At 42.2% G+C, this 26,680-nt stretch overlaps 3 protein-coding genes across 5 annotated transcripts; all 3 read left to right on the top strand.

The window, feature by feature from the left end:
• Nucleotides 1-2,760: 2,760 nt before the first annotated feature.
• nr1d4a (nuclear receptor subfamily 1, group D, member 4a) lies at nucleotides 2,761-13,990 on the top strand. The gene is made up of 8 exons (XM_080015440.1): nucleotides 2,761-3,198; nucleotides 8,488-8,796; nucleotides 8,919-9,007; nucleotides 9,119-9,263; nucleotides 11,291-11,865; nucleotides 12,011-12,196; nucleotides 12,324-12,534; nucleotides 12,685-13,990. The coding sequence occupies exons 1-8, from the start codon at nucleotides 3,177-3,179 to the stop codon at nucleotides 12,879-12,881; spliced, it is 1,734 nt and encodes a 577-aa protein (XP_079871566.1). The 5' UTR covers nucleotides 2,761-3,176; the 3' UTR covers nucleotides 12,882-13,990.
• Nucleotides 13,991-15,067: 1,077 nt separating this feature from the next.
• mfsd5 (major facilitator superfamily domain containing 5) lies at nucleotides 15,068-17,893 on the top strand. 3 transcript variants are annotated; one of them, XM_080014844.1, is made up of 2 exons: nucleotides 15,068-15,173; nucleotides 15,663-17,893. In XM_080014844.1, the coding sequence occupies exon 2, from the start codon at nucleotides 15,751-15,753 to the stop codon at nucleotides 17,191-17,193; it is 1,443 nt and encodes a 480-aa protein (XP_079870970.1). In that variant the 5' UTR covers nucleotides 15,068-15,173; nucleotides 15,663-15,750; the 3' UTR covers nucleotides 17,194-17,893. The 3 variants fall into 3 exon arrangements, with proteins under 3 accessions (XP_079870970.1, XP_079870968.1, XP_079870969.1); XM_080014842.1 differs by having other exon boundaries at nucleotides 15,117-15,173; nucleotides 15,681-17,893; XM_080014843.1 differs by having other exon boundaries at nucleotides 15,125-15,173; nucleotides 15,660-17,893.
• Nucleotides 17,894-18,765: 872 nt separating this feature from the next.
• On the top strand, nucleotides 18,766-22,770 carry LOC307241168 (protein lifeguard 2-like; the record flags this gene model as incomplete). The annotated part of the gene is made up of 12 exons (XM_080015203.1): nucleotides 18,766-18,780; nucleotides 19,748-19,838; nucleotides 20,184-20,272; nucleotides 20,456-20,520; nucleotides 20,639-20,692; nucleotides 21,109-21,159; nucleotides 21,265-21,304; nucleotides 21,572-21,609; nucleotides 21,778-21,865; nucleotides 22,268-22,363; nucleotides 22,464-22,517; nucleotides 22,621-22,770. 12 exons carry the CDS (start codon nucleotides 18,766-18,768, stop codon nucleotides 22,768-22,770), a joined length of 831 nt encoding a protein of 276 aa, XP_079871329.1.
• Between the last annotated feature and the right edge of the window lie 3,910 nt (nucleotides 22,771-26,680).

Genomic DNA, 26,680 nt, shown 5'->3' with positions numbered 1-26,680 from the left:
TACACTATATATATTATATACACTATATGCATTATATATACTATATACACTATATACACTATATATACTATATACACTATATACACTATATATACTATATATACCATATACTCTTTATACACTATATACTGTATAGTGTAAACATCTCATCTCATCACCGTTCTCGGTCTAAGTCTCGTTCCCGCAGTCTGTCAGTATTCACTGCACTAGCGTTTGCTGTGGCCGCGCCCCCTTACCGTGACATAACACGGCTCCTCGCTTATCGACCAATTTGCTTAGCGGCCTGGTCCTAGGAACGGAACTCGGTCGTTAAGTGAGGAGTACCTGTATTGAGAGATTAGATCTGCCAATTTATCAGCGGCAACAGATGCAGCCGAGGGAGGTCTATAAATCCCAATCACGACAACTGAATTATTAGGCTCTAAATTGACCGTCAGAGCAATAAATTCAAATCCTTTCTGTACAGTGACCTTAATAAGAGCTGTAGCCAAAAGACATGATTTCATAAAAATGAACACCCCACCTCGTCTTGCATTTCATATATTCTAAACAAACCTCAGAATCACTGATATTTTTCTTTAGCCAAGTTTCAGTCAGCACCAATATATCAGGGTTCGTTTAAGAAACCAGCATCTTGAGATGATCCAATTTTGGATATTGAAGCAGACTTCTAATATTCAGATGAATTAGACCCAGGCCTTTTCTATTTTTAAAAGTATGTGGATTAAATAAGGAGGCTGGGTAAGACACAGATGTGGGCAATAAGGGGGAAGTGATATGGGTCTGTAGGGGAACCGTAATTTGATTTGAAGCAGCTACATTACGCTTTCAATGTTGTATACAAGGTCTAGCAATGGACCTAACAGGAATGGTTGTATAGGTTATAGTGGAAGGCTTACTAGTTCAGTTCAATAGAGCTGACCGGGAGGCAGGAGTATGGGATGGAGAAGGTGAACTGAATAATGTATGAATGTGTGGGACTCCCTAACGGCCAGATGGTGAATGCATTGCATTCAACAATACATTCATCGGTTGTGAGGGTCCACGTCTCCGAGCTGTAGAGTAGGACCATTCCAGTCCTCGCCTGGTCCTGAGGTCCTTCTCACTGGAGTCTGTGTTGGCACCAAGATATTTAAGGTCTGTCTGGTTTTGAGCAGCGTGCCATCTCTGGTGTGGACGTTAGTGTTGTATGCAAGCACCTTGATTTTCCCCGCATTGAGATGCAGTCCTATTTTCCGACACTTCTCCTCCGCCCATTTACATTTACAATTAGGGTTTTGTCAAACAGCTTGTCTGTGTTGTGTGAACATTGATCCTGAAGTGTGTGAATGAACTGCATTCTTTGTGGTTTGATACAGTATATTCGTCCATTCTCAGGGCGCTCTTGCAAAGGAGCTCTTGACTTGACCTCAATAGGACCACATTAAATAAAAATTATAATAATAAGACTAATAATAATAATAACTATTATTGTTAATGTAATAATAATAATAATAATAATAATAATTATTATTATTATTATTATTATTATTATAATTGTTGTTGTTGTTGTTGTTGTTGTTGTGTGAAGCTTTACCTAATGAGTTTCTAAAGCTCCCAAAGTTCTCCATTACAGCAATGACTTCATAGAAAGTTGTTCAGCATTTTAGATTGTACAAAATATCTGGACTGTATGATCTCATTGCTGCAAAACTCAGATTAGGGAGAGAACAAAAAAATAAAACATCCATAGAACGTTCCCTGAAACACTCGGAGAAATGGATCAGCGTGAAGAACTGATGTTCAGCCAGGGGAGGGCAGTAAAATGCTCTTTTTTAACAGGGAAAAACGGCTCCTGCAGGATCTAGTGTGGCATAATCCACTGGTATCGAATGTAGAGGAATTCTAATGACTGAAATACTTAAAGAACAGAGAACACTCTGTTGCAAATAAAGGGGTTTCAACTTCCTTACAAAAGGACAACGGTAGAGAATAAAACAAATGTAGTCGAAGACAAACGTATCGAACTATTCTATAACCTATTCTTTTTCTACTGGGTGTGTTCTACCGCTTGGGGCGCGTTTCTCCGAATGTAGCGCTGTAATAACAGCCACAATAACGCTGTGAAATCTAACGTTTAGGAACATCGCCGACCCTGCAAAAAGACGCATCCACGGTTAAATGCATGTACCTCGCCGGAATAGCTTTGACGTGAGAATAAATCGTGACGTAATGACTGGGCATTATTGTGGGATTCCCGGTGCTATTTGGTTCAGTGGTGTGTTTGCGGTCCAGTTCTTTTTTTTTTTTTTTTTAATCGGGCACGTGGTCTGTGGGCTCAGCAGCTTGGCAGGGGTCAGTGTTCAGCGTGGGTTTGCGGACAGCGGAAGCCGCTGGTGGTGAGGCGGCGAGCGAGCAAGTCACGGTGAGCCACGCCTCGTGTCCATGTGCACCGTCGTTACGTCTCCCCCTCCACCCCCTTATCGCACGCCGCGTGTTTTGCATAAAATGTGTGTCAGTGGGGCAGCGCCTCTCCGCGGCACATGCACCGCGCACATGCGGCGCTGGCTTTGCGGAGCGCGGCTGAATAAGCGCATCAAACCTCCCCTCGGCTGCTGAAGCCCCGCCAATGAAAAGGAGGGAGGGGGAGAGATAGAGGGGGAGAGAGCGAGAGAGTAAAAAGGGCTCCGCGGGATAAGGAGTAGATATCCACGCACTGCAGAAGTTGAAGCGGTGGGGGGGGGTGGCAAAAGATAAGAAAGAAAAAAAAAAAAAAAAAAACGCGGGTCACATTTCTCACTCGCCTGCAAACGTGATTTAAAGCCGCTGTTTTCTGGGTTTATCAGCGGGTGGGTATGCATGTGCGACTGGCACTCCATTAGCAGGGCAAGCACGCACGCTCAGGGTTCGTGGAATTTAGGGGGGGATTGTTTGAGCTCCAGGTAGCCCTATTATCGGTGAGCGCTCCAGCACACGCCTCCCCCGCGTCGCAGAGCTGACTTGTCGCCGCTCTACACAACAGTTCTCCAGGAACCTTGTGGTGCCGGGTGGATTTTTTTTTTTCTTCTTTTTTCTTGCACTCTGAAGAGCAGGTGTTTTTACAACCACCCACCTGTCTTAGCAATAAGACGCTTCGTCGCTTCCGTTGAGCATCGTCGATCATTTTTCTTCCAACTAAAGCTTCACCAGCCGCTATCATGGATAACAGCCCCGGCAGTGGTAAGTAACACTAACCTTACTGTTCGATTATTGATGTTATAGCCCCGGAAGGTTAATTGTCAAGTATTTTGATTGAGATGATGTAGCACTAGTAACTTTACACAGTCCATATCCGCAAGACAATTTAGTCAATAATTATACGTCGTTTTGTGTGAAGTTGCTGCCAAAAAAAGCAGCGCAATTGCGCGTTGTTTTGCTTTGGACATCCAAGCTTTCCTTCCTTTCCTGCCAATAAGTAGATTATATTTCCTTGGGCTTTAACGACAGCGCGTGTATAAATGTAGGTAATGTAAAATTGCTTTCTAAATTTTTTTTATACTTTATTTATGAAGCAATGCCTAAACATTCTTGTTCAGTCTGCGGGTAAAGTGCGCGCTCCTGTGCGTGAAACACTGTGTGTGTGTGTTGTGTGCGCACAGGTCGGTGTAAGTTCTGTTCCTTGTGAAACAGTTTTAAATATATATATATACTGTATATATATATAAATGGAATTGGGATCTGAATACTTTGCTCTCTATATAGTTAAGATTTAACGCACGCGGTCCAAAAACCGTGTTGGCACGGCCAAGCAGCGTCTGTAATGAAGCTGAAGGTTTCTGGTTGAATTGGCGTCTTCCTTCCCGTTTCTCGACGAAAACAAACTCACGTGGAGCGACAGTAGTCGTCACTGCTACGACCTGCCGGTGTCCAAGCATTCGTCCATATAATATTATATAGAAATGCAAAATGTTGTGTAGGTTTAACCTGCCCTGCGCCTCCTCTGTTGGTTGAGATCCATTTGCAGCAGTCACGTTCTTGACACAGGTGACGGAAATAGTCTATATGTCAGTAGCACACTCCCTGTGACTGTGACACCTAGATCGAGGTTAATCAGAAAAATGATCCTACTCACTCAATCACTTGACCTATAAGATTGTTCTACCGACAACTGGTGCATTTAATTGGGGCAGCTTATACGCAAATGGGGTGACATGGAAACTTTACTTTGACTTATTATTTCAATTCATTGAACGATATTAAAAATCGATGTACATTAACCTGAAACGTGGAAGCAGCCGTGCAGGATAACATGGGGGGAAAAAAAAACCACGAGACAGCCTAAAATAAATCTGACATTGAGGGTGAAAATTAGGTTGACCTACAGCCCCCATTCCACTTATACACATCAGGGTCACTGGGCAAAACTTGAAATTTGGAAATAAGGCATGAAGGATGTCTATAGCTATATCTATATATCTATGCTGTATATCTGTATATCTATATATCTATGATGTATGTGTGTATATATATATATATATATATATATATATATATATATATATATATATATATGTCTGGGCGCGTGCCAATCTGGATCTCTAAAAGGTCTTGCGCTTCTATCTTTCCATGTTTACAAAATCATGTTTACAAGGTGATGCGCGGTATGATCTAATTCGCCTGTTTAACGTTAAGCCTCTGGCGTGCGGGTTGCAAGCAGTTTGTGTTTTCCACTCCGGCTGATGCGGGGCAGCGCCACATCCCCCCACACAGTACAAAAAAAAAAAAATACCAAAACCAAAAAAAAAAAAAAAAAAAAACCACTGTGCGAGTCAACGTCCTCACGTGGACATTCGCTCGCACAGCCGCGTGCGGCGCGTGATTCCCGGCCCCGCCCCCTCTGCTTCCGAGCTCCCGCGGCCGCTTCCTCTTCGCTGCTGCTGCTGCAGCCCCTGGTCACGGTGCACGGGAAGGAGGGGGGAGGCTGGTCAGTGGGTCAGAGATTCCACGCATTAAAACCGGTCGTCGTCACGTTTTCCCGCCTCATGCGCTGGCCGCCGGAATGCCATGACGGTGCACTGGCCTCATGCTTTTAATCTTGCGTCGATACAATTGTTTCTCATCTGCATTATCTTAGCGGTCAATAGGGAGTAATCTAATCTTTATCCACTGCGGTGCATTTTGGGGATTCCTGTTCAATGCAGCAACATCTGTTTGGGGAGAGGTGAAACTCTCTGACCTACTTACACCAGCAGGGCTTTAGTGTATCTACAACAGTTACTTTAAATATTTCTTGCATTTTAGCAGCAATACGGTCCTTATATTTTGGAGCATGCTATAAAGTAGTCAAGAAATAATTTGTTATTTTTCATGCTTTTGCATTTTCCCCCGTTTTTAATTCTGTGATGGCCTTGTAATAAGAGCTGACAAGAGGACCACCATCTGCCCTGTAGACTTCACAACGCAAGGATACACAAACACTATAGCGAGCTGAATGAGGCATTCTCTTGCAGACTATGGTGAACAAGCAAGGGCCAGGAGGGAGGAGAGGTTTTCGGGAGGGAGGGGAGCTCCCTGCTCCCTGCTCACGTTTCTCTGACTGCCCCTGGTCTATTAGGCAGATTAGTGCTTGCACGGGTAGGCTAAGATCACAATGAGCTGTCATGATCCCCTCATTCCTCAATTAATGTTGTCTCTGCTGGTCTAAATTCCTACAAGCCTTTGCATTAGATAGGGCACATGAGCTTCCATGCAAATTGGGTTTTCCTGAGCAGCGTGCAAGTGATTGCTGTGTGAAAAAATGAAATAATCACAGCTGTCAACAGCAATGTCAACAACAGAATTGCAAGTGGGTGGATACTATAAAGGCTGCTGCAGAGCTGGCAAGTCCACATGCTCACTGTTTGTGTAATTTCATTTTGATTTCCATAAACGGCCGGCAAAATTGATTATTGACAGAGTTTGTGGCACAGTGTCCCTGGCGTCCATTCATAACCACTTGCATGTGAGCCTTCAGGTGTTCATGCAATGTGGTTGGATGAATGAGAGGGGTTGGGCCAGGCCAGGGCTGTTTGCATGCAAACCCGGGCGGAGCCCATGATGCTAAGGCCGCCGTCTGCTTGGGCTTGTCTGGCTCTGGAGTGAGTCAACAAATCCACCGGCACGTGTATGGCTACAGGATTATTAAAAACCTTGTGGTAAACAGGCCTAGGGTTTGCGGCACAGGCCAACACAGTAACAGGATGGATGGGCCAACAGTATACGTATATATGCATACATTCCATAAGCAATGTTCGGCAAATTTAATTACCACCACCAGAAGTCAATAATTGGTCTAACCCTAACCCTAACCCTTTTACTTGAAGTACAAATACACAAAATCGCTCTAGTAAAACCACATTGACAGTTTTACTTAAAGTAAAAGTATATAAATACTTGCTCTCAAATGTGCTTCAAAAAAGATTGCTGTGTGTTTCTCCAACCAAAACCAATAAAAATAGTGTGTTTTTATTGTAGATGTCATTCTTTTATTTTATTTTCCCATGTATACTACGGTATTTGAATGAAACAAAAAATCCCTAAGTGCGGTGTCTCGGTGCGGCGTGCAAGCTTGAAGCACGGCAACGAAGGTCGGAACAAACTTTTAAACGAGGCCTTGTAGATCTAATATGAGCCAAGATGCAGCAACTTGGATTGCTTATTTCTCAACTCAAGATTGTTCAGAAACAGATTTTGGTGGACTGATAAGGTGAAATCAGTGAACGTTACGGAGTAAAAACAACTGAACCCGGAAGTCATGCTCAAACCCCATTGGCTCCCAGAACCGCCACCCAGTAAAACAGCCAGTCAAGGACAGGATGGTTTAGAGGGATGTTAGAATGGCTAGAAGGCATAGTCTGAGTGGTATTTTGAGCAACAACATTTTTAAACCCCGTTTTTGGGACCTCAGCGACCTATTTACTTTTTGAATAGGAGCATAATAGGCCCTCTTTAAAAGTAAAAGTTATTTTAATATCCAGTGTCCTGATATATATAAAGTGCTACTGTACCTTTTTTTTTTCTGCAGATCAGTGCTCATGCATACCCTGATTACAATTATTATTATAGGGGAATAAAATAGTATAGGTGGATTCATAGTAATTCATAGAAACATAACATTGCAGTAGGGTACAAATATAGTATAGAAAATTGTTTACAAATGTGGGGTAAAAACTAAAAGTCAAAGATACTTGGAAAAATTGTATACTTAAGTACAGTGACAACTGCCAAAGAATTTGTATTCACTTTTATTACCTTCCACCACTGACTTGTTCAGACTAGTCCTGAGATATCTTTTGTTTATACATTGAATTATTATCTTCCTGTATTAAAGTGAAGTGTGGTTTATCCCCTTTATAATTAAACACGTGACTCTCTTTCCTCGACTGCTCGGATCCAGTGGTGGTGATGAGGGCTGGTGGCGGGTGGGGGGAATACATGCCTGGTGGCGTGGCGCGGATCCGGTCGTGCGCGTTCCCCGCCCTGGCTTTCAGCGTGTTTGTAAACACGCATATGACTCGGCGAGGCTGTGCATTTCCCGCAACATGGGACTGCGGATTGGGTGCGGGCAGTCACCGTGTCAGGAGTCCATGTGAGACTGCGGTCAGGTGTCGTGCGGCTCGCCGGCACCGGGAACGGTGCCAGGGGAGCGGGGCTATTATTGGAGCGGAGGAGGCAGCGAAGCCTCGCAGACACGTGAGACCGAGACTCGGCTTCATCCACGACGCATGACTGGAGTTGATGCGGCTGGAGGGTGGATGCGCGGTTTACAAAACTTGGAGGGAGATATGCTTCTAAATAGAAGTAAAAATAAAAGCACTCTAAATAATAGAAAAACAAATGTTCAAAAAAATATTCAAAATATGCTAAATGTGATCCTATGCACAGTATTAATTAAAACAAGTGGCAGTATGGTTGCAACTGGCTATGGGTATATATAGGAATATTCTGTACAGGGTGAATATACAGGATGCATGTATACAATATTACGGGCATGGACAACATTGGATGAATGGAAAATGATTATGATGTTTAGGGGTTGGTGCGCTCGCTCTGTTGCTGTGCTACCAATAGTATTTTTAGCTCCCAGTCTCCATCCGCTTGAGCGCACGATTATTCCTATTACACTGTTAAACATTCACCGGGAGGCAAGTGATCCAAAATCCCACAGCTGCTTTGTGCTGGCCAGATGTTGTGCAACATTAAATTGTGTGGAATCAGGTGGCAAGGCATGCAGGCTTGGACGTCCAGAGAATATATGTTGAAATGTATTCAACATATAAAGTTATATCACTTTACGGCAGAATAAGAAAACAGCTAAACCTTTATCTTGAAAATTTGTGATATTAATATGCATCCTGAAATGTACATATTATATAAAATTCTACATGTATTCATTTTACAGCAAAAAAAACATGTTAATAAATTTAAAATAAAGGCTCCTTGACCCTATTTTGTTGGGATCTAACAGCCTCTCCTCTTTCTTGACCGCAGGTGGTGGAGGGGTGATCCTGTACGCCGGCTCCTCAGGGAGCGCCAGCCCCAGCCCCGGCAGCCCTTCCAGCGGGTACCAGACCCAGTCGCCCTCTTCCCACTCTCAGCCCTCGTCTCCGGAGGAGGTGCCCTTCCCAGAGATCGGGCTGTTGAAGCAGAGGGCAGCGAGATGCAGCACGCCGTCCTCCAAGCTGGTGTTCCAGTTCCCCGAGGTCTACAGTGGCCCTACAACGCCGGCCACGCCTCAACACACCTACACGCACCCCATCGCGGGAAAGAGGCCATGCAGTTTCTCAGGCACCTTCACCAGTAAGCATTCCTCACTGACTTTCAGTTTTCATCTTAGCATCTTACTGTGTTTTTTTTTTGGTTGTTTTTTTTGCTGTTGATTTTCTGAGAAGTCATCTAACCATCCATTTAACCTTTCTCAGAGACGGGCGGGATGGTTTTGCTGTGCAAAGTGTGCGGTGACATCGCCTCTGGTTTCCACTACGGAGTGCACGCATGTGAAGGTTGCAAGGTAATACCCAGAGCCCTAAATATTTGGATTTTTAACAATGAAACAATGGGGTTTTTAAGCGCCTTGAGTGTTTGACTTGACAATTAATGTTTTTTTTCATGTCGTCCGCAGGGCTTCTTCCGTCGCAGTATCCAGCAGAACATCAACTACAAGATGTGCGTGAAGAACGAGAACTGTCTGATCATGCGCATGAACCGCAACCGATGCCAGCACTGCCGCTTTAAGAAATGCATCTCTGTCGGCATGTCGAGAGATGGTGAGACACATCTTGACACTTAAAAAAAAAAATAAAAAGAGAGAGACACATTAGGCCAACGCAGTGGGGAAATGTGAGCTTGTTTTAGGCGCAGTGAAATGTAGGTCTGCGAGAGGAGGGGAGTGCAGGAGGTCGATGGAGGTCATGGTGCCATTGGTGCAGTCAACTGCTCCACTGGCAGAGCGGCTGCTGCAGCTGTTGCTGCTGCTGCTGCTGCTGCTGCACCACCTGCCATGTGCGCTTCCTTTTACATCGCACTAGAGAACAAGGCAGTTTTAAGGACAGGGGATGTGATAGTCACCAAACCCGTGGCTTGCTTTTCAAAGTTTCAAAGCGCCTTTCTCTTGTCCTCTGCAGCATACTCCTGTTCTGTTGTCTCTGTAGTCTTCCTCAGCACCGCCCCTCCTACTCCATGTGCCCACTGTGTTCCCTGAGCTACCCCGCCTCCCCGCATCTCTCTCCCCGACAGTGATTTATTAGAATAGGAGCCTTGAAGTCCCCAAAGCTATCTGTCATCCAGAAAACTGCAGCAAACACAGAAATTATTTTAGGAAATTGGGACAGGGTCAACTTGATTACCTTGTGTGTGCCCTTACAACAGCTCGATGCGGGTGGGGGTGGGGATAGGGATAAAAAAAAAAAAAAGAATACAACAACCTGTCACCGTTATGGGTTTTATTAGGCATGATGTTTGCATTACCTAGATTTAGCCCTTGCTCCAGAACATTGATTGATCACCATTCATTGTGGAAAACGGAAAAGAAAAGATCTGGGCTGACCTAGAAAAACAACAAGAGATTTGGGCTATAGTGTGCACATACATCATGACCTACTTGGTGTAGTTTGCCTGTCTTCTTCTTCCCCTCCATATGGGCGCCGCTTATCTCCGCCCTCCAGCGCGCTGCAATGCCTAATCTATTAAAGAGGCTGATGTTTGGTGGTGTTATTTCTGCATGTGCTCGACACTTTTGGTGCACAGAGGTGGTGGCGCACAGAAAACGGGGTGGCAGGAGACGCTTCATATGGAAACAAACTCTCTGCTCGACCCCCTCGGAGGAGATTGATGAAAGAGTCAAGGACCGCAACCTAAAAACCCCTTTGACCCTGTTTCAGCCATTACGAAAACAGGAAAACCGCATGCAACTGCCTGTAAGCCACATTAAATAGTCCACCCTGATTTCACACCAGGCAGATGTGAAAATTTGCTGCACAATATAGACAAATATGGAAACAGTTGGCATAGTGGCATACTTTACTTCCTTTAACTGTAACTGGTTTCTGAAGATACTCTTTGCTTTTGCTTTTTCTCAGAAGCAATTTATAAAATGCACATCAAGAGTTCACGGCATTGCCAAAAAAACACCACATCTTCAATTCTGCAAACAGTAAAGCAAGAATTGCGCAATTTAAATGACATTATGATTTCATTTGAATTGCATATTTTTGCCAACACATTTTTCTTTAACATTTTTTATCTGTTCCTTCTACTTCGCGTTCACGTTTTGCAGATGTCCTCGGAATTACGCCATTTCACTGCTTCATATCTGACTCCATTCCGCGCCCAAGCTTTCACAGCCTCCCCGTTCATTTGACGCTTCACAATCCCTCTCACTCCTCTCGTGATTCTCGGTCATTCTCACAGCCTTCCTCCTCATCTCTCTTGTTCGTGCAAAGCGCACCTCTCTCCTACTTTGCTCCCTCTTTCGATCTTGGTGCTCGTGACATCACAATCACGTTGTCCCACTGCCCTACTTACAAGCGGAGGGAGGCAAGGGGAGAGGGAGATGGAGAGAGGAGAGGAGAGGATGAGGCGGATGGTAGCATGGGGTCTATAAATAGCATCTCCAGCTGATGGTTTCACTGGGAGGGGGGATGTGGAAACACTTACACAATGCCGCCTGAAATAAATCAATGTTTAAAAATCAAATGTGAACAACTTTCATGCCTTGCTTTATACGTATATACTATATATACTTTTTTTAAATGACTAGACGTTAATCCGTGTCATTTTTTTCTGTTGTCCTTAGCTGTGCGTTTTGGCCGTATCCCCAAGAGAGAGAAGCAGCGTCTTCTGGATGAGATGCAGAGCTACATGAACAGCCTGAATGAATCAGCCACCATGGACATGGACTCTTCCCCGGTGCGGGACACGCCCCTCAGCCCCGGGGAGAGCAACTCCAAAGAGGCCATCGGGGCCATTTCGAGAGCATACCAGGACATCTTCACCACCACAAGCCAGGAGAGGGCCGCCAAGAGGGCCAACATCAGCACCCAGAACAACAACGCATCGCAACATTTCTCTCAGGAAGCCAGCTACCCCAATATCTCATCCTCTCACCCCAGTTCCCACCAAGGCTATCAGTCTCACTCCAGGGCTCCCGTCACTCGCTGCCCGGTTTCCAAAAACGACCAACCAACATTCCCCAATGTCGACAACAGTCACTACACCTACTTGGTGTCCCACAACCAGAACCACGGCCAGGCTAAAGAGAACGTGCCCCACAGGGACCACTCTGCCAATCATAACAACTACTCAACGGCAGCATCCACCCCGAACCAATCCTCCTGTCCATGGAAATTAGCTCATGGGTCCAAAGTTCTGGTAGGTTCTTTGAGTGATCTGCTTAACTCTTCATTTTGCTTATGATATTGCATATTTGGAGTTGTGATGGAGGTTATGAAATTCCTCCCTCTTGGCCAACAAATGATAACACTGCTTTTCTTTTTCTTCTCTTTTTTCCACAAAGGCTTGTCCTCTCAACGCATGCCCTGTATCAGGGTCAGAGTCCACTAGCCAGCAGATCTGGGAGTCCTTCTCTCACTGCTTCACTCCTGCTGTCAAGGAGGTGGTGGAGTTTGCCAAGGGCATCCCAGGATTTCAAGAGCTCAGCCAGCAAGATCAGGTCATGCTGCTGAAATCTGGCACCTTCCAGGTAATGACCAGCATACCAACGCATGAGTGAGAATACAAGGATTGTTCTTGACAAGTCTGGGGAAATCATTTCAACAGTAGTAGATGTTAAACCTTCTTTTTTTTACCTTCTTTTCCTGCATGTTTAGGTGCTGATGGTGAGGTTTTGCACTTTATTCAACGCTCAAGAGCATACCGTGACCTTCCTGAACGGCCAAACCTACCCCCTGAGCACCCTCCGGGCACTGGGAATGGGCTCCTTGCTGGACGCCATGTTTGAGTTCAGTGAGAAGCTGGGATCCCTGGGGCTGGAACCCGATGAGATGGCTCTCTTCATGGCCATCGTGCTGGTTTCTGCAGGTGAGATTGTGGAAAAAAATGGATCTCACGATTGGAGGAAAACGGTGTCAGAACAGCGACTTTATCATTAAAAAAAAATAATAATAAAATAATAATAATAATAATAATAATAATAATCAAACATGTTGTATATCTCTGTTTGTTCTTCAGACCGTTTGGGTATCTCTGACATGCAAGCTGTGGAGCGGCTCCAGGAGAGTCTAATCCGCGCCCTGCGCTCCCTGATCACGCGCCGACACCCGGAGGACAGCACCCTCTTCCCTAAGCTGCTTCTCCGCCTGCCAGACTTGCGCACCCTCAACAACCTGCACTCTGACAAACTCTTGGCCTTTCGGATCGACCCATGAGCAGGCCGTGCGCAAAACGCACCTTTCCTTGGAAATCGAACAACAATAAATTGTGTAATATGTTTTTTTTGTTGTTGTTTTTATCACAAGAAAAAAAGGCAATGATGAACGTATTTTTGATTGACTATAAATCTCCCATTAGAAATAAATACACATATTTTCAGACACAAAGACATAAGTCTCAAGGTCTCAAGAGAGACATTGTTGTGGTAACATCGTAAATCAATGTGTAGAGAAACCGTTACCCTCGTAGACGGATCAATTGTGCACTTATTCAATATTTGCAGTCCAAATACCACTGCACTTCAGTTCTCCTTATTCCTAAAGTTACTAGACCGTCACAGACGAAACAGCAATTGTAGCACGAATAGAGTCATGGCTTAGAACGACCATTAAGGAAAGGGATATTGTATATAATCTATAGTTTATCTTGATATGTTAAGGTCATTGTGTGATCTCTGTTTCGCTAAACAACATACCATCCATATTCGTTTTGGAACAAAATCACAATGCTTCGTCTCACCCGTACACATTGGGATCTTTCTATTTAAAAAAATCCACCAAACAGTTCTAAGTTCTCATTTTACGACATTTCGATATTCTAAGTTAGAAGTCAACGCCATCTCATCTGATTTCACAAATTGCCGCGTCTTTGTTGTTATATTGCATCTGCAAACACACACTCATCATTGACACTCCATGCATGTCGTTTTTTTCCCTGATGATTGATCTTTTTCTGTAAATATAATGTTACTCTACTGTCTATATCTGAACAATTTAAAATATATTATGCATCTGGCAGATGAGTTTGTATTGGGAGGAATGAGACTATGCACTCTGGGATATTCAGTAGGGCTTGTCAGGGCTCAGACGTAGTTCCTGCTGTCAGAAGATGTAACTAACCAGCATAATCCCTGGAACCACCAGCACTCCCTCCACACGCCACCTTCCCTCTGCCTTCAATGTTTGTCATACAAACACAAGAGATATTATTTTTTGGGGTGAGGGATTATATGTGATTTATATCCTCTCACTGCTTGCTTGTTTGATTATAGTTGTTTGGGCACATCTTGTACATTTGTAAATCTTTATTCCTGCATAGAAATTATACGATGATATAAATTATGTACCTACTGCCTCGGCTTTCGTGTCCTCATTCGGTGTCCATACTGTTAAATAAGAAGAAATATCCTGAAAAAAGCCAAAATTGAAAATATATGAATACAAACTATATTATAATTTTTAAATGTATATTGTAATTATTTGCTATATATTACAAATGAAGTTCAATTTAGAGTGCATTCATATACTGTATATATAAATTCTGCCCATACATACATACATACATACTATTAATGAATCAGCGCACATTAATGGATTGCTTACTAATACATGTTATAAATACACTTTGCTCTATTATTACATGATATTATAATTAGTTATATTATATTTTATTCTGAAAAGATTCAAGATGCTAGATTCAAGATTTGTATTTGTAACATGGAGTATTACAGGTACGGTGCAGCGAAATGACAAAGCGCAAACTGTAAAACAAAGTGGGAAATTAAAATGAAATCATATAAACCAGAAGGAAAATACAAGAAAGGCAAGCAAAATGTCAATAAAAACAGAAAAAAAATATATAAATACATATATATATATAAGTAAAAATGCATGTTTATGTGAGTCAGTCGATCTAACATACATATATATTTGAAATGTACGAAAAATAAAATAAGAATGAATTGACCGGCCAGATTTAACAACATATTATAAATATGCAGTGGGCCTCATGAAATTGTCTCACGGCCGAATGTGGTACCCGGGCCGGTGGTTGGAGCCATTATTAATTGTTGTATTATTTCATCGTCATTATTATGAACTATTGTTGTCAATTGGGGTGAGCGTCTCCTTGTGGCCGAAATGGCGGAGCAGCGGGGAGAACGCTCATGTTTAGCGTATTTTTGCATTTTATTTGACTTACTCTATTTTACACACGCTTGTTCGAATTATCTACGCAAGACATTAAGCTCACAGCAAAGGAGAAGCGCACTTCAAAGCTGTGTGGGAGGCCGTTCCCCACGTTCGCGAAGCCTTTCTCATTCTTATAGACGGGTGAGCAGCGCCACCTTCCGGTCGAGTGACGCCACAAGCCGGAAGTGCACGTCCGTCGCGATAACAGCCGAATCCGGCCCGTTTCTCTCTGCAGGTGTCCGTGGCGTTTGTGGCGGATCCCTCAGCTCGTGACTAACCCGTTGTTGGTGAGTTATGCAGCGATCGTCTGACGAGATGGTAAGTGACTTTGTGCACTTTAAAATGTAAACACGAGCCACTAGTTGGACATTTTTTTTTCCGCCGAGAGAGTTAGCTGAAGGCGGACGCACCCGGGTCGGAGAGTGTATTGTTATTCTCGCTCTCGTGTTGATCGTGCGGTATTTCTTTCGATTACTACGGTTGTTGAGACATCACTATATAGTCGATGAATACTTCGATATCGAGCATTTAGGCATATTTTGGGGACGACTGCTTTCCGAAGATAATTACACGCAATAAATATTTGGGAAACACTCATTAGTAATGTCGTAATTATGACGATGAATAGGACAGCCTGAGAAGTTCAGAAAACACTAACTTTACTGTGATGGAGCCTTAAACACAATATTTAACTGTATGATGATATTACAATAATGAAGACCCCAGACAATATCTAATTTCATACCACAATATCAATATAATGATTTGTCACCAATGTTTTTACTGTATCACACTACATTCTAGCAGGAACTCCGTCTCCCACAGGTTTTAGGACATTGCTAGGACAGTTGAAGACACCTCAGGACTCCTGCGTGTCCACAGTGGGGTCGACACCATGTTGGTGACGGTGTATCTTGCCATCGTTGCCCTGCTGGCCCTGTGTGTCGTCCTGGAGATCGGGGCTCGCCGCCTCAGCCCGCCTCAGCCCGCGTCCGCGGCCGTGGCCAACCCGGCCTTCCGCTGTTTCCAGACCCTGTTCCTCCGGGCGTACCTGCTGGCTCTGTGGGCGGACTGGCTCCAGGGGCCCTACCTCTACAAACTCTACCGCCACTACAGCTTCCTTGAGTCCCAAATAGCCATTTTGTACGTGTGCGGCCTGGCCTCCTGCGTTTTGTTTGCGCCCTTCGGCAGTTGGCTCCCTCAAGCGCTGGGCCGCAGACGGACATGCCTGCTTTTCTGCCTGTCCTACTCCGCCTGCTGTCTCACTAAACTTTCCAGGGACTACTTCGTATTGATTATCGGGCGTGTTCTCGGCGGGCTGTCCACTTCGCTGCTCTCCACCACATTCGAGGCCTGGTACGTGCATCGGCATGTAGCTGTCCATGATTTCCCCAAGGAGTGGATCCCCAGCACCTTCAGCAAGGCTGCTACTTGGAACCACGGGCTGGCTGTGGGGGCGGGGCTGGTGGCGAACCTGCTGGCTGAGTGGCTCAGCCTGGGCCCCGTGGCTCCCTTCCTCCTGGCCGTCCCCTGCTTGGGGGCCTGCGGCTGGGTGGTGCTGACTGACTGGGGCAGAGAGGAGACGGGAGGTGGTACCGAGGGGGATAAACAGACACCTCTCCTTGGCCCTCCTAGTGCGCCCCTGGCCCCTACATCTGCCAGGGCCCGGTTCTGGAGAAGCTGTCAAGAGGGTCTGCGCTGCCTGCTGTCAAACAGGAGAGTAATGCTCCTCGGTGGAGTGCAGGCTCTGTTTGAAAGTGTGCTATACATCTTTGTCTTCTTGTGGACCCCAGTGCTGGACCCTCATGGCCCCCCTCTGGGCATAGTGTTCTCCTGTTTAATGGCCGCCAGCATGGTGGGCTCACTACTCTACCGCCTGGCCACCTCTTCCCGCTACCATCTCCAGCCCGGCCTCCTGCTCTGCATGGCCGTGTCGATGGCCTTCTTCTCCTTCCTCATGCTAACCTTCTCCACCTCCCCTGGCCACCCCAGACCCCTGGAGTCCCTGCTGGCCTTCCTGCTGCTGGAGCTGGCTTGCGGCCTCTACTTTCCTGCAGTCAGCTTCCTCCAGAGCCGGGTGATCCCAGAGGAGAAGCGTGCGAGCGTGCTGGCCTGGTTCCGGCTCCCCTTGCACCTGCTGGCCTGCCTGGGGCTCCTGGCGCTCCACGGGGAGGTCTCCGGGATGGGTGGAGGGGAGGGCGGCAGCGGTACCAGACATATGTTTGGGGGCTGTGCGGTGATGATGCTGGCAGCGTTTCTAGCCGTGGTCAGTCTGTTCACCCTGGGACGACATGACACCGAGCTGAGACTGGAGGGAAGCCGAGTGGAGGGTGAATAACCAGAAGGATTTACAAAACTGACTCAATCGTTCAAGTTTTTCTACACCTGAAGATTACCTTTAATTTGCAATGCAGCATTGCGCACATGTTTGTTTTGCCAAAGACAATGGACGATATTATGGTCTTTGAGGGGTACTTGGGTGAATAGGTTTTTTGGAACAATTATATATTTATTTGCCTGCCTAGTTCCTTTTTATATATATGTTTTTTGTTTCTTTTGCATTTAATTTTTAGTTTCTATGAAATTCATTCACCCAATTTCGTCTTTGGGTAGATTAATCATTCACATAAAGTTGTCACAAATAATATTTATCAACATCCCCGTCTTCACCTTGATTTCTCAAGTGTGCTGCTTGAAACTGGGTCAACCAGGTTCTTCTTCATTGGGTCTGTAATTTCAGATGGAATGCTTTATGTTGTCCAAACTCAAAAAGATGTGATATAAGTGTTTCACAGGGAGTATAAAAAAACACAAGAACACTGTTCGTTGCAGATTGGATTGAGCAACAGGCTCTTCAGTCTTTTATGATTTCGTATCATTTTGAGTTGCATGTATTGACCAAATAGGCCAAAAAACGGGATTGAATTTTGATCCTTATTGACAATTATCAATCTTTTGTTCTTAGACTTTTGTCTTAAAATTTAATTCAGGTGTGGGTAAAAATATTGTAAGTAATGTACAGAAATAAAATGTTTGCTTTCATATACTAAACTATTGTCTATTGTGATATAGAGAATTTATTTTATTTAGTGAAGTATGGGTGATACAGTATGATGTCATTCTGTAGGTACAGCCTGCCAAGATGTGCAAATAAACCTGATGTTTATACACCCAAGAGGGAAAGGTGTTGAAATACATTACAGAATTAAGATAGGATGAGAGAACACTTTATTCACCCCCTGGGGGAAAATCAGGAAATTAATATCTAATTATGGAGACATTATGTATTCTGTCAAAATGTTTTCGGTGTTCAAGGTGTTTTATAGATCAGAATTATTTATCATGCTGGATTGTATCTGATTGTCATTTCTGTTAATGGTAAGAAACAGAATATTTCGAACTTCGAAATGCAAAGCCTTTTTACAATGAGTTTTCCAATGTTATTAAGAGGTTTAGTGAAATCTACTACAGTAACCCTAAATGCCCACATCCTTTCACCCTCTCCGGCACCCTCCCTCCCCATGTGTTTGCTGCAGACTGTCATTCCAGATTTCTCTGGTCGTTTCCTTCTCCACCTCATTTTGTGTGATGCACTTTGCAAGTAGCTGCTCTCCCCCCTTTCATCCGGTGAACGTGGTAGGGTCCAAGCCGCTCTCTATGCAGCGGCTTCAGCTGGATGCTACCGGAACGTCCCTGTGTGGGTGAGGGAGGGGTGTGTGCCAGAGCCAGAACCACCATGCTGCTCGATTACGCACTTCATAATCAAAGCCTCTTCAACCGGGCCAGGCGAGGAGAAATATTATAATTCAGTATATTCTCTTTCTCCCAACAGCAATTTGAGGGGTTTTAAACAATTGGTCGTCATACACACACATACGGTACACGACTCTGTCTTCTGCAGACAGACACTATGACGCAAGGCAAGGTAAGCAAAATGTTTTGTCTTAACTTATTTTCATCACATTATGAAACAGCTGACGATGATGAAGAGACATTAAGCTATTTTAAGGCCTTTTACGCAGATGAAACATCAGAGGTTATGTAACAATTGGAAGTGCGTGTGTGTGTGTCAGCTCCATCCTTCATCTCTCTGTAGTGCACCATTTTATGCTATTGCAGGTAATAAATAACCCTAGATTTATGGTCGATTTGGGGAATATTTTTGAAATGTTATATAAATAATACAATTTTATTTATATTGTTATTCTTGTTTGTTACAGTTAAGACAATTCAAATTCCATATGATTCATATAGTTTTTATCATTTATTGTTTCTATTGTAATTTTGTTATCAAAATATTGTTTATTTTGTGTTTGATAATAAGCTGCTGTTGTCATTCTTTATGAAATTCCTGAGCTGCTGAAATGCGTCACAGGATCATTATTCTCCATGTTGCGTTGCCATGACATCCCAGTTGTTTTTCTGCCAATTGTGCAATGTATCATATACACCCATCAATAAGATCCCATTCATTATTTTTCTGGCTTTCTGATAGATAAGCAATATTATTATTGTTCCATCAAAGTATGCAGCACAATTCAGTTCAGAGGGAAGATGCACTGCATTCATTTGAGCTGATCTTTCATTAAACTATAAGACATATCTAAATAATTTATGATCCAGCTCATGCAATATTTATCTTATATCACTTTTTATAATCATGCAGTAGTATATTCTGTGCTCATCGGTTAAAGATTTAAATGACTGTCCTTGTTGATTTGTAAATATTTGTGGTCGTATATTTTAGAGGAAAGCTTGTTCTAGTTGGTCAGACTGACCACACGACTCATGTACTGACAGTCTGGTACAAACTTTACATTGAATTAGAGGTCACCATACTTGCTGCTTGATGCTTTCACATGCTAAAAGTAATTGTTTATATATTTTTTTAGCTTTTAGTTGGAAACAAGGCCACCGGCTCGCCGTCGGACGGAGAGGCCATGGTGACTCCGGCTCCTCCCAGCTACGAGGAAGCCACTGCTGGTTTGGGCTCACCTTTTCTTAAACATCCACGTTGTTGCATATCAAGTCACTTATTCACCTCATATCCAAAAAATAGGCTGATTGGCCTGTATTTATAAAACAAGCCCAGGGTATACGTATATTACAGTTGCCAAAAATATTCTGATTTTACAATAACAAGATGCTGATTTGGGTGTCAGAACCTTTTTGGATTCTAACAACCTCAATAACTACACTTTCCACAAAAAGGCCACAATTTATACCAATGTAACACTAATGTATTTATTACAAAGTATTAAAGTATTCATACTAATGCACTAATGTATTTACGTATATACTAATGTCCCGTGTCAACCGTGGTTGCAGGCAGTAGCAGTCCTTGCTACAGTGATGCTGAGATGCTGACAGAGTTCAGTTGGGATGACAAGAACATCCGGAGAATCTTTATCAGAAAGGTATCCCCAAAGTCCCAAAAGTCTGTGTGTTTGTCTGTTATCGCGGAACCCGTTAGATCTCTCACCGTCACAGCTTCAGCTACAATTGAGGCCAATTTTTAACACTCAGTCTCACATCTTGAAATGACAGGCTCACAATATAGTCATTAGTTCTCTCATTATTCATTAATACTTTTCCTGCAGGTCTATGCCATTTTGATGATTCAACTTTTAGTCACTCTTGCTGTTGTGGCTCTCTTTACATTCTGGTAAGAGTTATTTCAAGTTGCTATATTTTGTATACCTTTTTATAAACATCTCCCAAAATCAAAATCGGTTTGAATGTTGTAATCAGTGTATTTTTTTTATATATATATTTTTTTTTAGTGAACCAGTAAAGGACTACATCCAGTCCAATCCAGGATGGTACTGGGCCTCTTAGTAAGTAACATGCTGATGAAGTCAGAGTCCCAACCTGAGATGTCAGTCCCCCACAGGGGGGCGCTACAGATCTAAACGGGGTCGCAATGCCTTGGATGATTTGAGGCGTGTGTTTCCTAATAGTCATACATTAGTTCAATAATCCACATGAGCGTTATTCATATACAAATTGCAACAAAGTCCATGGCAACATGTTATAATGTATTGTACGCCTTAAAAATGTTGGTCTTTCTGCCCTGAAAATGGAACCAATTCAGACAAAAATGGCAGCCGATCTTGAAACAAATACATGAAAGTGTGAAAATACATAGTGAAAAGGTTGGGAACCCCTGAATGGAGTCACGAGTTAATCATTTAGAAAAGCAAGTCTTTAAAATAATCTGTTAGTAATGCTAAATGTCATGTCTTGAACGCAGTGTGGTGTTCTTTGTCACGTACCTGATCCTCTCTTGCTACTCAGCACCCAGGTCAGTCGAAAAAAACGCTCCGTGTTGACAGCAACAAGATCTTTGTCCATTTAATGTTAACTGAATTAAATGACTGATGTGTTGTTCTACACGTCCCTTCTGCAGGAGACATTTTCCATGGAACCTGATTCTGCTTGTTATCTTTGTGAGTTGAACAACAGTGTTTTATATCCAATATGTTATAATATATTATATAAAAAACCTTGAGTCCAGCTGTGTTTATTTATCTCGGAGTTCACAGACTTTAAATGATTTGAATATATACGTACAGTGTATTCTGGAGGATGATAGGTTACATTTATAACTGAAATCATCGCTATCGACTTTTTTTCCTGAACTGTTTTAATGTGAATAATAAAAACATCTGACTGATGATTTAGATTTTTACTTTCATGTGATTCTCCATCTCCAGACCTGCGCCCTCTCCTACATGACAGGAATGCTGTCCAGGTACACAAGCGCCTGTTAAGATCATTTAAAGGCCACATGTTTTAAATCACACCATGTTTCGTAGTGGCTCTGCAGGCTGGGGTCTCATATCCAGGTTATGTTGAGCAAAATTAAAAAAAATTAAAAAACAAACTAATTCGGAGTTGATTTTGTTTCTCCATTTTACAGCTTCTACGACACCAAGTCCGTGGTGATGTGTTTGGGCATCACGGCGATGGTCTGTCTGGTCGTGACCGTCTTCAGCTTCCAAACTAAGGTGAGAAAACGAAAAACTCTCAGTAGAATGTCTGTGTGTGGGAGTCTCTGCCCACAGTGAGGGGTTTGGGGAAGGAGATGGAGTTTTTCTGAATCGAATCAAATCTAATCAGAATATACTATTTTTAGCGTTAGGTTTGTTATATGATTAAGATGAGATAGTACTTGGCCATTGGGGGGGTAATTATATGTTCACTACAGTCACAAAATATGTAAGGTATCATTTACAATGTATGAAAACAGAATAAAAAAATATAAAATAAGTAATGTGCATGTTACAGTATTTATACACAATATTAACGTTCTAGCAGCCCAAACACTGATTTTGTCAGGAGTTGGATTGCTTTCTGATACAGTATGATAAACAGTAGATCAATACATTTCATTTCCTGTCATCCTGCAGATTGATGTGACCTCATGCGGAGGCATGCTCTTCATCTTCTGCATGGTCATGTTCCTCTCCGGACTGATCTTGGCCCTGGTCCTTCCTTATCACTATGTAAGCAACACCATACCAGTCATATACCTATATCGATTATGTCTGTATTATGATTTTTTTTTTAACATAATCATATCTTATCCGTGGTTTTTTCAAACAGGTTCCTTGGTTGGACGCTGTCTATGCTGTCTTGGGAGCCATTCTGTTCACCATGGTAACATATACTATTCATCCTTTTATCAGCTTTATGTGTACACACTGTGACACTGTATTAAAAAAGCAAATGTTTGACGCTTTTGTTTTATTTTCTGTTTTAGTTTTTGGCATTTGACACCCAGCTGCTCATGGGAAACAAGCGCTACGCCATGAGCCCAGAGGAGTACGTCTTTGCCACCCTCAGCATCTACCTAGATATCATCTACATCTTCTCCTTCTTCCTCCAAATCTTTGGATCAAAAAGAGAGTGATCGCGTCCTTAGTCCCTTCTTATTTAGACCATCAAGTAAACAAAGTGGAAAATCTGTGCCAAATGCCAAAATCTCAAATCATTGTCGCCCTCCTCCAGCATGCTACCAGCTCAGATAATTTCTAGTGTTCTTCTCCCTGAGGGCTTCTTAGATCTACTCTTACCTGTACATGACAAATACTTTGTTTGTTTTTTTCCAAGGGGAATCGATGCTCAATCCAATCCCAAATATTCTACAAACTGTTGTCTGTCTGTAAGAGGACACTCATCACTGATCTGAAATATGATATGCATGACTCTTAGTGGTAACGTTGTACATTTATTGTCACATCCACTATTCACCGTCGCTTTGAGTTGTTTGCTGCTGAACAGAAGTGCAGATGTGGCTATCAAAAAAAAAAAAAAAGATTTACATCAAATTATAAGTGTTCAGGGTGCATTCTGACAATTATCTATTTATTTATTTTTAAGAAGGTTAGGTTGAGGGAGTTTTTTTTCTCAGATTTTGAATAACTAAGATATGAGCTTTAGGCTGTATGATTTCTGTAACAGTCACTCATTACTGCCATTTAATTAGCTCATATACTGTATAGATTTTTTTTTCTGTTGGCTGTTGTGCACCTTTTACAATAATGTAATCTGACAGGTCAAACAGTAATTCGCTAATTATTGAGTAAAAGAAAATCTTCAAAATTATTTATTTTACGCTGCTTTCCACATCTAAGTCATTTATATTGTATGCTGAGACCTGAACGATAGAGTATATAATCATATAGTGTTCTCTGAATCTTGCAGTGGCAAAACCTAAGAATAAGACTTTGACAGTGCCATACATACAACACATGCTGTTACACAGTAATTTTTGAAAAGGCTGTCGTTTAGTTTTGCATTTGACAATGTGAATGGAAAGCTATATTTTGTGAGATTTCAATTTTATTTTTCTATTGAAGGTATTGATGTAAAAATAAATCATGAAATGTTACTCTGTGTATGATATTGGAATGAGTATATATCATAACACTGTGGCCTTGGAATCACATGTCGTTATTGTATGGTGGGCTTCATGTATTGTTGTAACATTGCAGTCTATGTATTTTCTGTCATTATTAAAGTGTAAAGTGTGAATAACTGTGCCTTTATAGCTTAATTGGTTTTATCTACATTAATGGAAAGATGATATGTCATGACAGCATAATATAGAATGAGGATGGAACCAAGATTAAGTCTACCGGCCTAAAGGCACTATAGATCATTTCCTATTATTTACATATCAATGTCCTCTTACTGTAACAATCCAAAGATTGTTCCAGATATATTGATTTGAGGATACCTGCCAGTATCCAAAATACTCTCTTTACCAGCTAAAATATCCCAGACAAATAGTTAGTGTGTATTTTGCCTGCTAATGTCACATTTGTACTTTTATTTCCTTCAAAACTCTTTTCATTGGTGTTTTTCCACATTGTAAACAGCAGTTTCACAAATAGTTTCAACATGTTTTTTTTAACATACATACAAAAAAATAATGGCATATACACATTACGTTTATGGCAAAACAGTCATTTTAAACAGAGCAAGTATACGAATATGAAAAAAGTCTTTATAATGACCCCCCACCAGGAACCTAACAAACATAAAAGACGGTCTTCATGGTAAATTGTAAACTGATCAATGTTAGTGCTACAGACTGGAATTGAGTAATCAAAGGAGCAAGATTAAAAGGAAAGATCATTTAGGCCAAAAACACCCAGCCAGCTTTACTGAGGTACACTCTGGAACTGCAGTGTGTCCATATGGGTCTAAAAGTGGAAAAGAAGGCCAGAAGGTCTGCTTTCATTTTTGGCAGGACCACTGTATCCGGTATTATCCCAAAGAGTGCTGTTAATGCGACTGGATCAAAGGGCACCTGAAGTACCCCTGATAACGTTTCAAAGACATTAGACCAAGTTATGAAAAGATGGGCAATACCAAACATGAATCAATCAGTGAGGCAGGAGCTTGCTGACACCTGTCACAGGTGAATGTGACAGCGTGAATATCAGGATGAATTTAACAAAAGTCTGAGTTTTCTCAAGTGAGTGTGGTGTATGATTTTACATTGGATTAGACCATGTTTGGCACATATACTGTATAAGAATATCATTCATCGATCATTGTGAATGTATTTGCGTATATCCTACTCCCATGATGTCTTGACAGGTAACAATGAACTCAGAAGAGAGAAAATTCTCTCATATCCACATGAGAGGACACATTTGGTCATAGGGGGAGGTCATAAAAAAGCATAGCAGAAGGGCTTACAGGCTGAGAGGAAAAATGGGAGCTTGTGACAAAGCTACGAACCTGTAGATATCTAATAAAAAAATGACTTTTTGGGATACTAAATTTAGTTGAAATCTGCTGGAAGGATGCCCTCAATATACAAATCATTAAATGACAATATGCCAAGATTAGACCAATGGAAAGAGCTTGATCTGCTAGATGGACGGAAAGCATGATTTATAACTAAAGGAGCCTGTAGTGAAAGGATTTGCAATCTAAAATGCTGTCTAAAGTGATTGCAGATTCTGAGAGTTGTCTTAAAATGAATGTTTTTTGCAGTATTCTGAGCAGGCTGAACCACTAGGGGTGTTAGCCAAAGCAACAGAACAGAAATTACAAACACATTAACAGAAAATACAACCACATTAACAAAAAACACAACTGCATTAACAGAAAACAGAAACACATTAACAGAAAACAGAAACACATTTACAGAAAACACAACTGCATCAACAGAAAACACAACCGCATCAACAGAAAACACAAACACATTTACAGAAAACACAAACACATTTACAGAAAACAGAAGCACATGAACAGAAAACAGAAACACATTAATAGAAAAGACAACGGCATTAACAGAAGACACAAACACATTAACCGAAAACACAACCGCATTATCAGAAAACACAAACACATTAACAGAAAACACAAACGCATTTATAGAAAAGACAAACACATTAACAGAAACCACAAACACATTAACAGAAAGCACAAACGCATTTTACATAAAACACAAACACATTAACAGAAAACAGAAACACATTAACCGAAAACACAACCGCATTAACAGAAAACACAAACATATTAACAGCAAACACAAACGCATTTACAAAAAACAACCACATTAACAGAAAACACAACCGCATTAACAGAAAACACAAACATATTAACAGCAAGCACAAACGCATTTACAAAAAACAACCGCATTAACAGAAAACAAAAAAACGCATTTACAGAAAACACAAATGCAAAGCCACATTACAGAAGTGAGCCACATGATAACGGAAGTGAGCCACACTGATTTATCTGCAATAAAATGTATTAAACTAAATGGTTAAACTAGCATTGTTAAATTCAACAATATTGTCATGAAAATGGCAATCATGAAATAAGTATAATAATAATTTACAGAAATATTTATCAGAATATTTCAAAATAAAATGTAGTGTATTTATTTCATTTCTTTATTGATTTTAACATTTTGTTCTGGGTGACGTGGTTCTCCACTCAACATAAAGACAGGCTCTTGGGGGGTGGGGGGGGAAAGAGGCGATGGAGCTGGAAACACTTCCCGCTTTCTCCACTAGTGGGCGCTAATGTGACCGAAAAATCAATTACTACTCGCAGTAACTTTACCTTAACTTATCGACGGGAATGATAATATTCGTTTGAGTACGCGGTTTGTTTTCGCTCCCCGCGGTCGCGATTAAGTGATGGCCGGCAGGACATATCGGTGACTGATATTTATATCGTCTCAAACCAGACTCTCTCCTCCGGCGCTGAGGTCCCAGCAGCCGCTCGGCCAATCACGACGCGCGATACTGCGAGGTGCCGTTCAGCCATGTTGTGGTTTTGAATGAGGAATA

Source organism: Zeus faber, assembly GCF_960531495.2.
Source record: "Zeus faber genome assembly, chromosome: 15".
In the NCBI taxonomy this organism is placed as follows: domain Eukaryota; kingdom Metazoa; phylum Chordata; class Actinopteri; order Zeiformes; family Zeidae; genus Zeus; species Zeus faber.
Note: the sequence above shows the minus strand (reverse complement) of the source record. Positions and strands in the feature narration are given on the sequence as shown.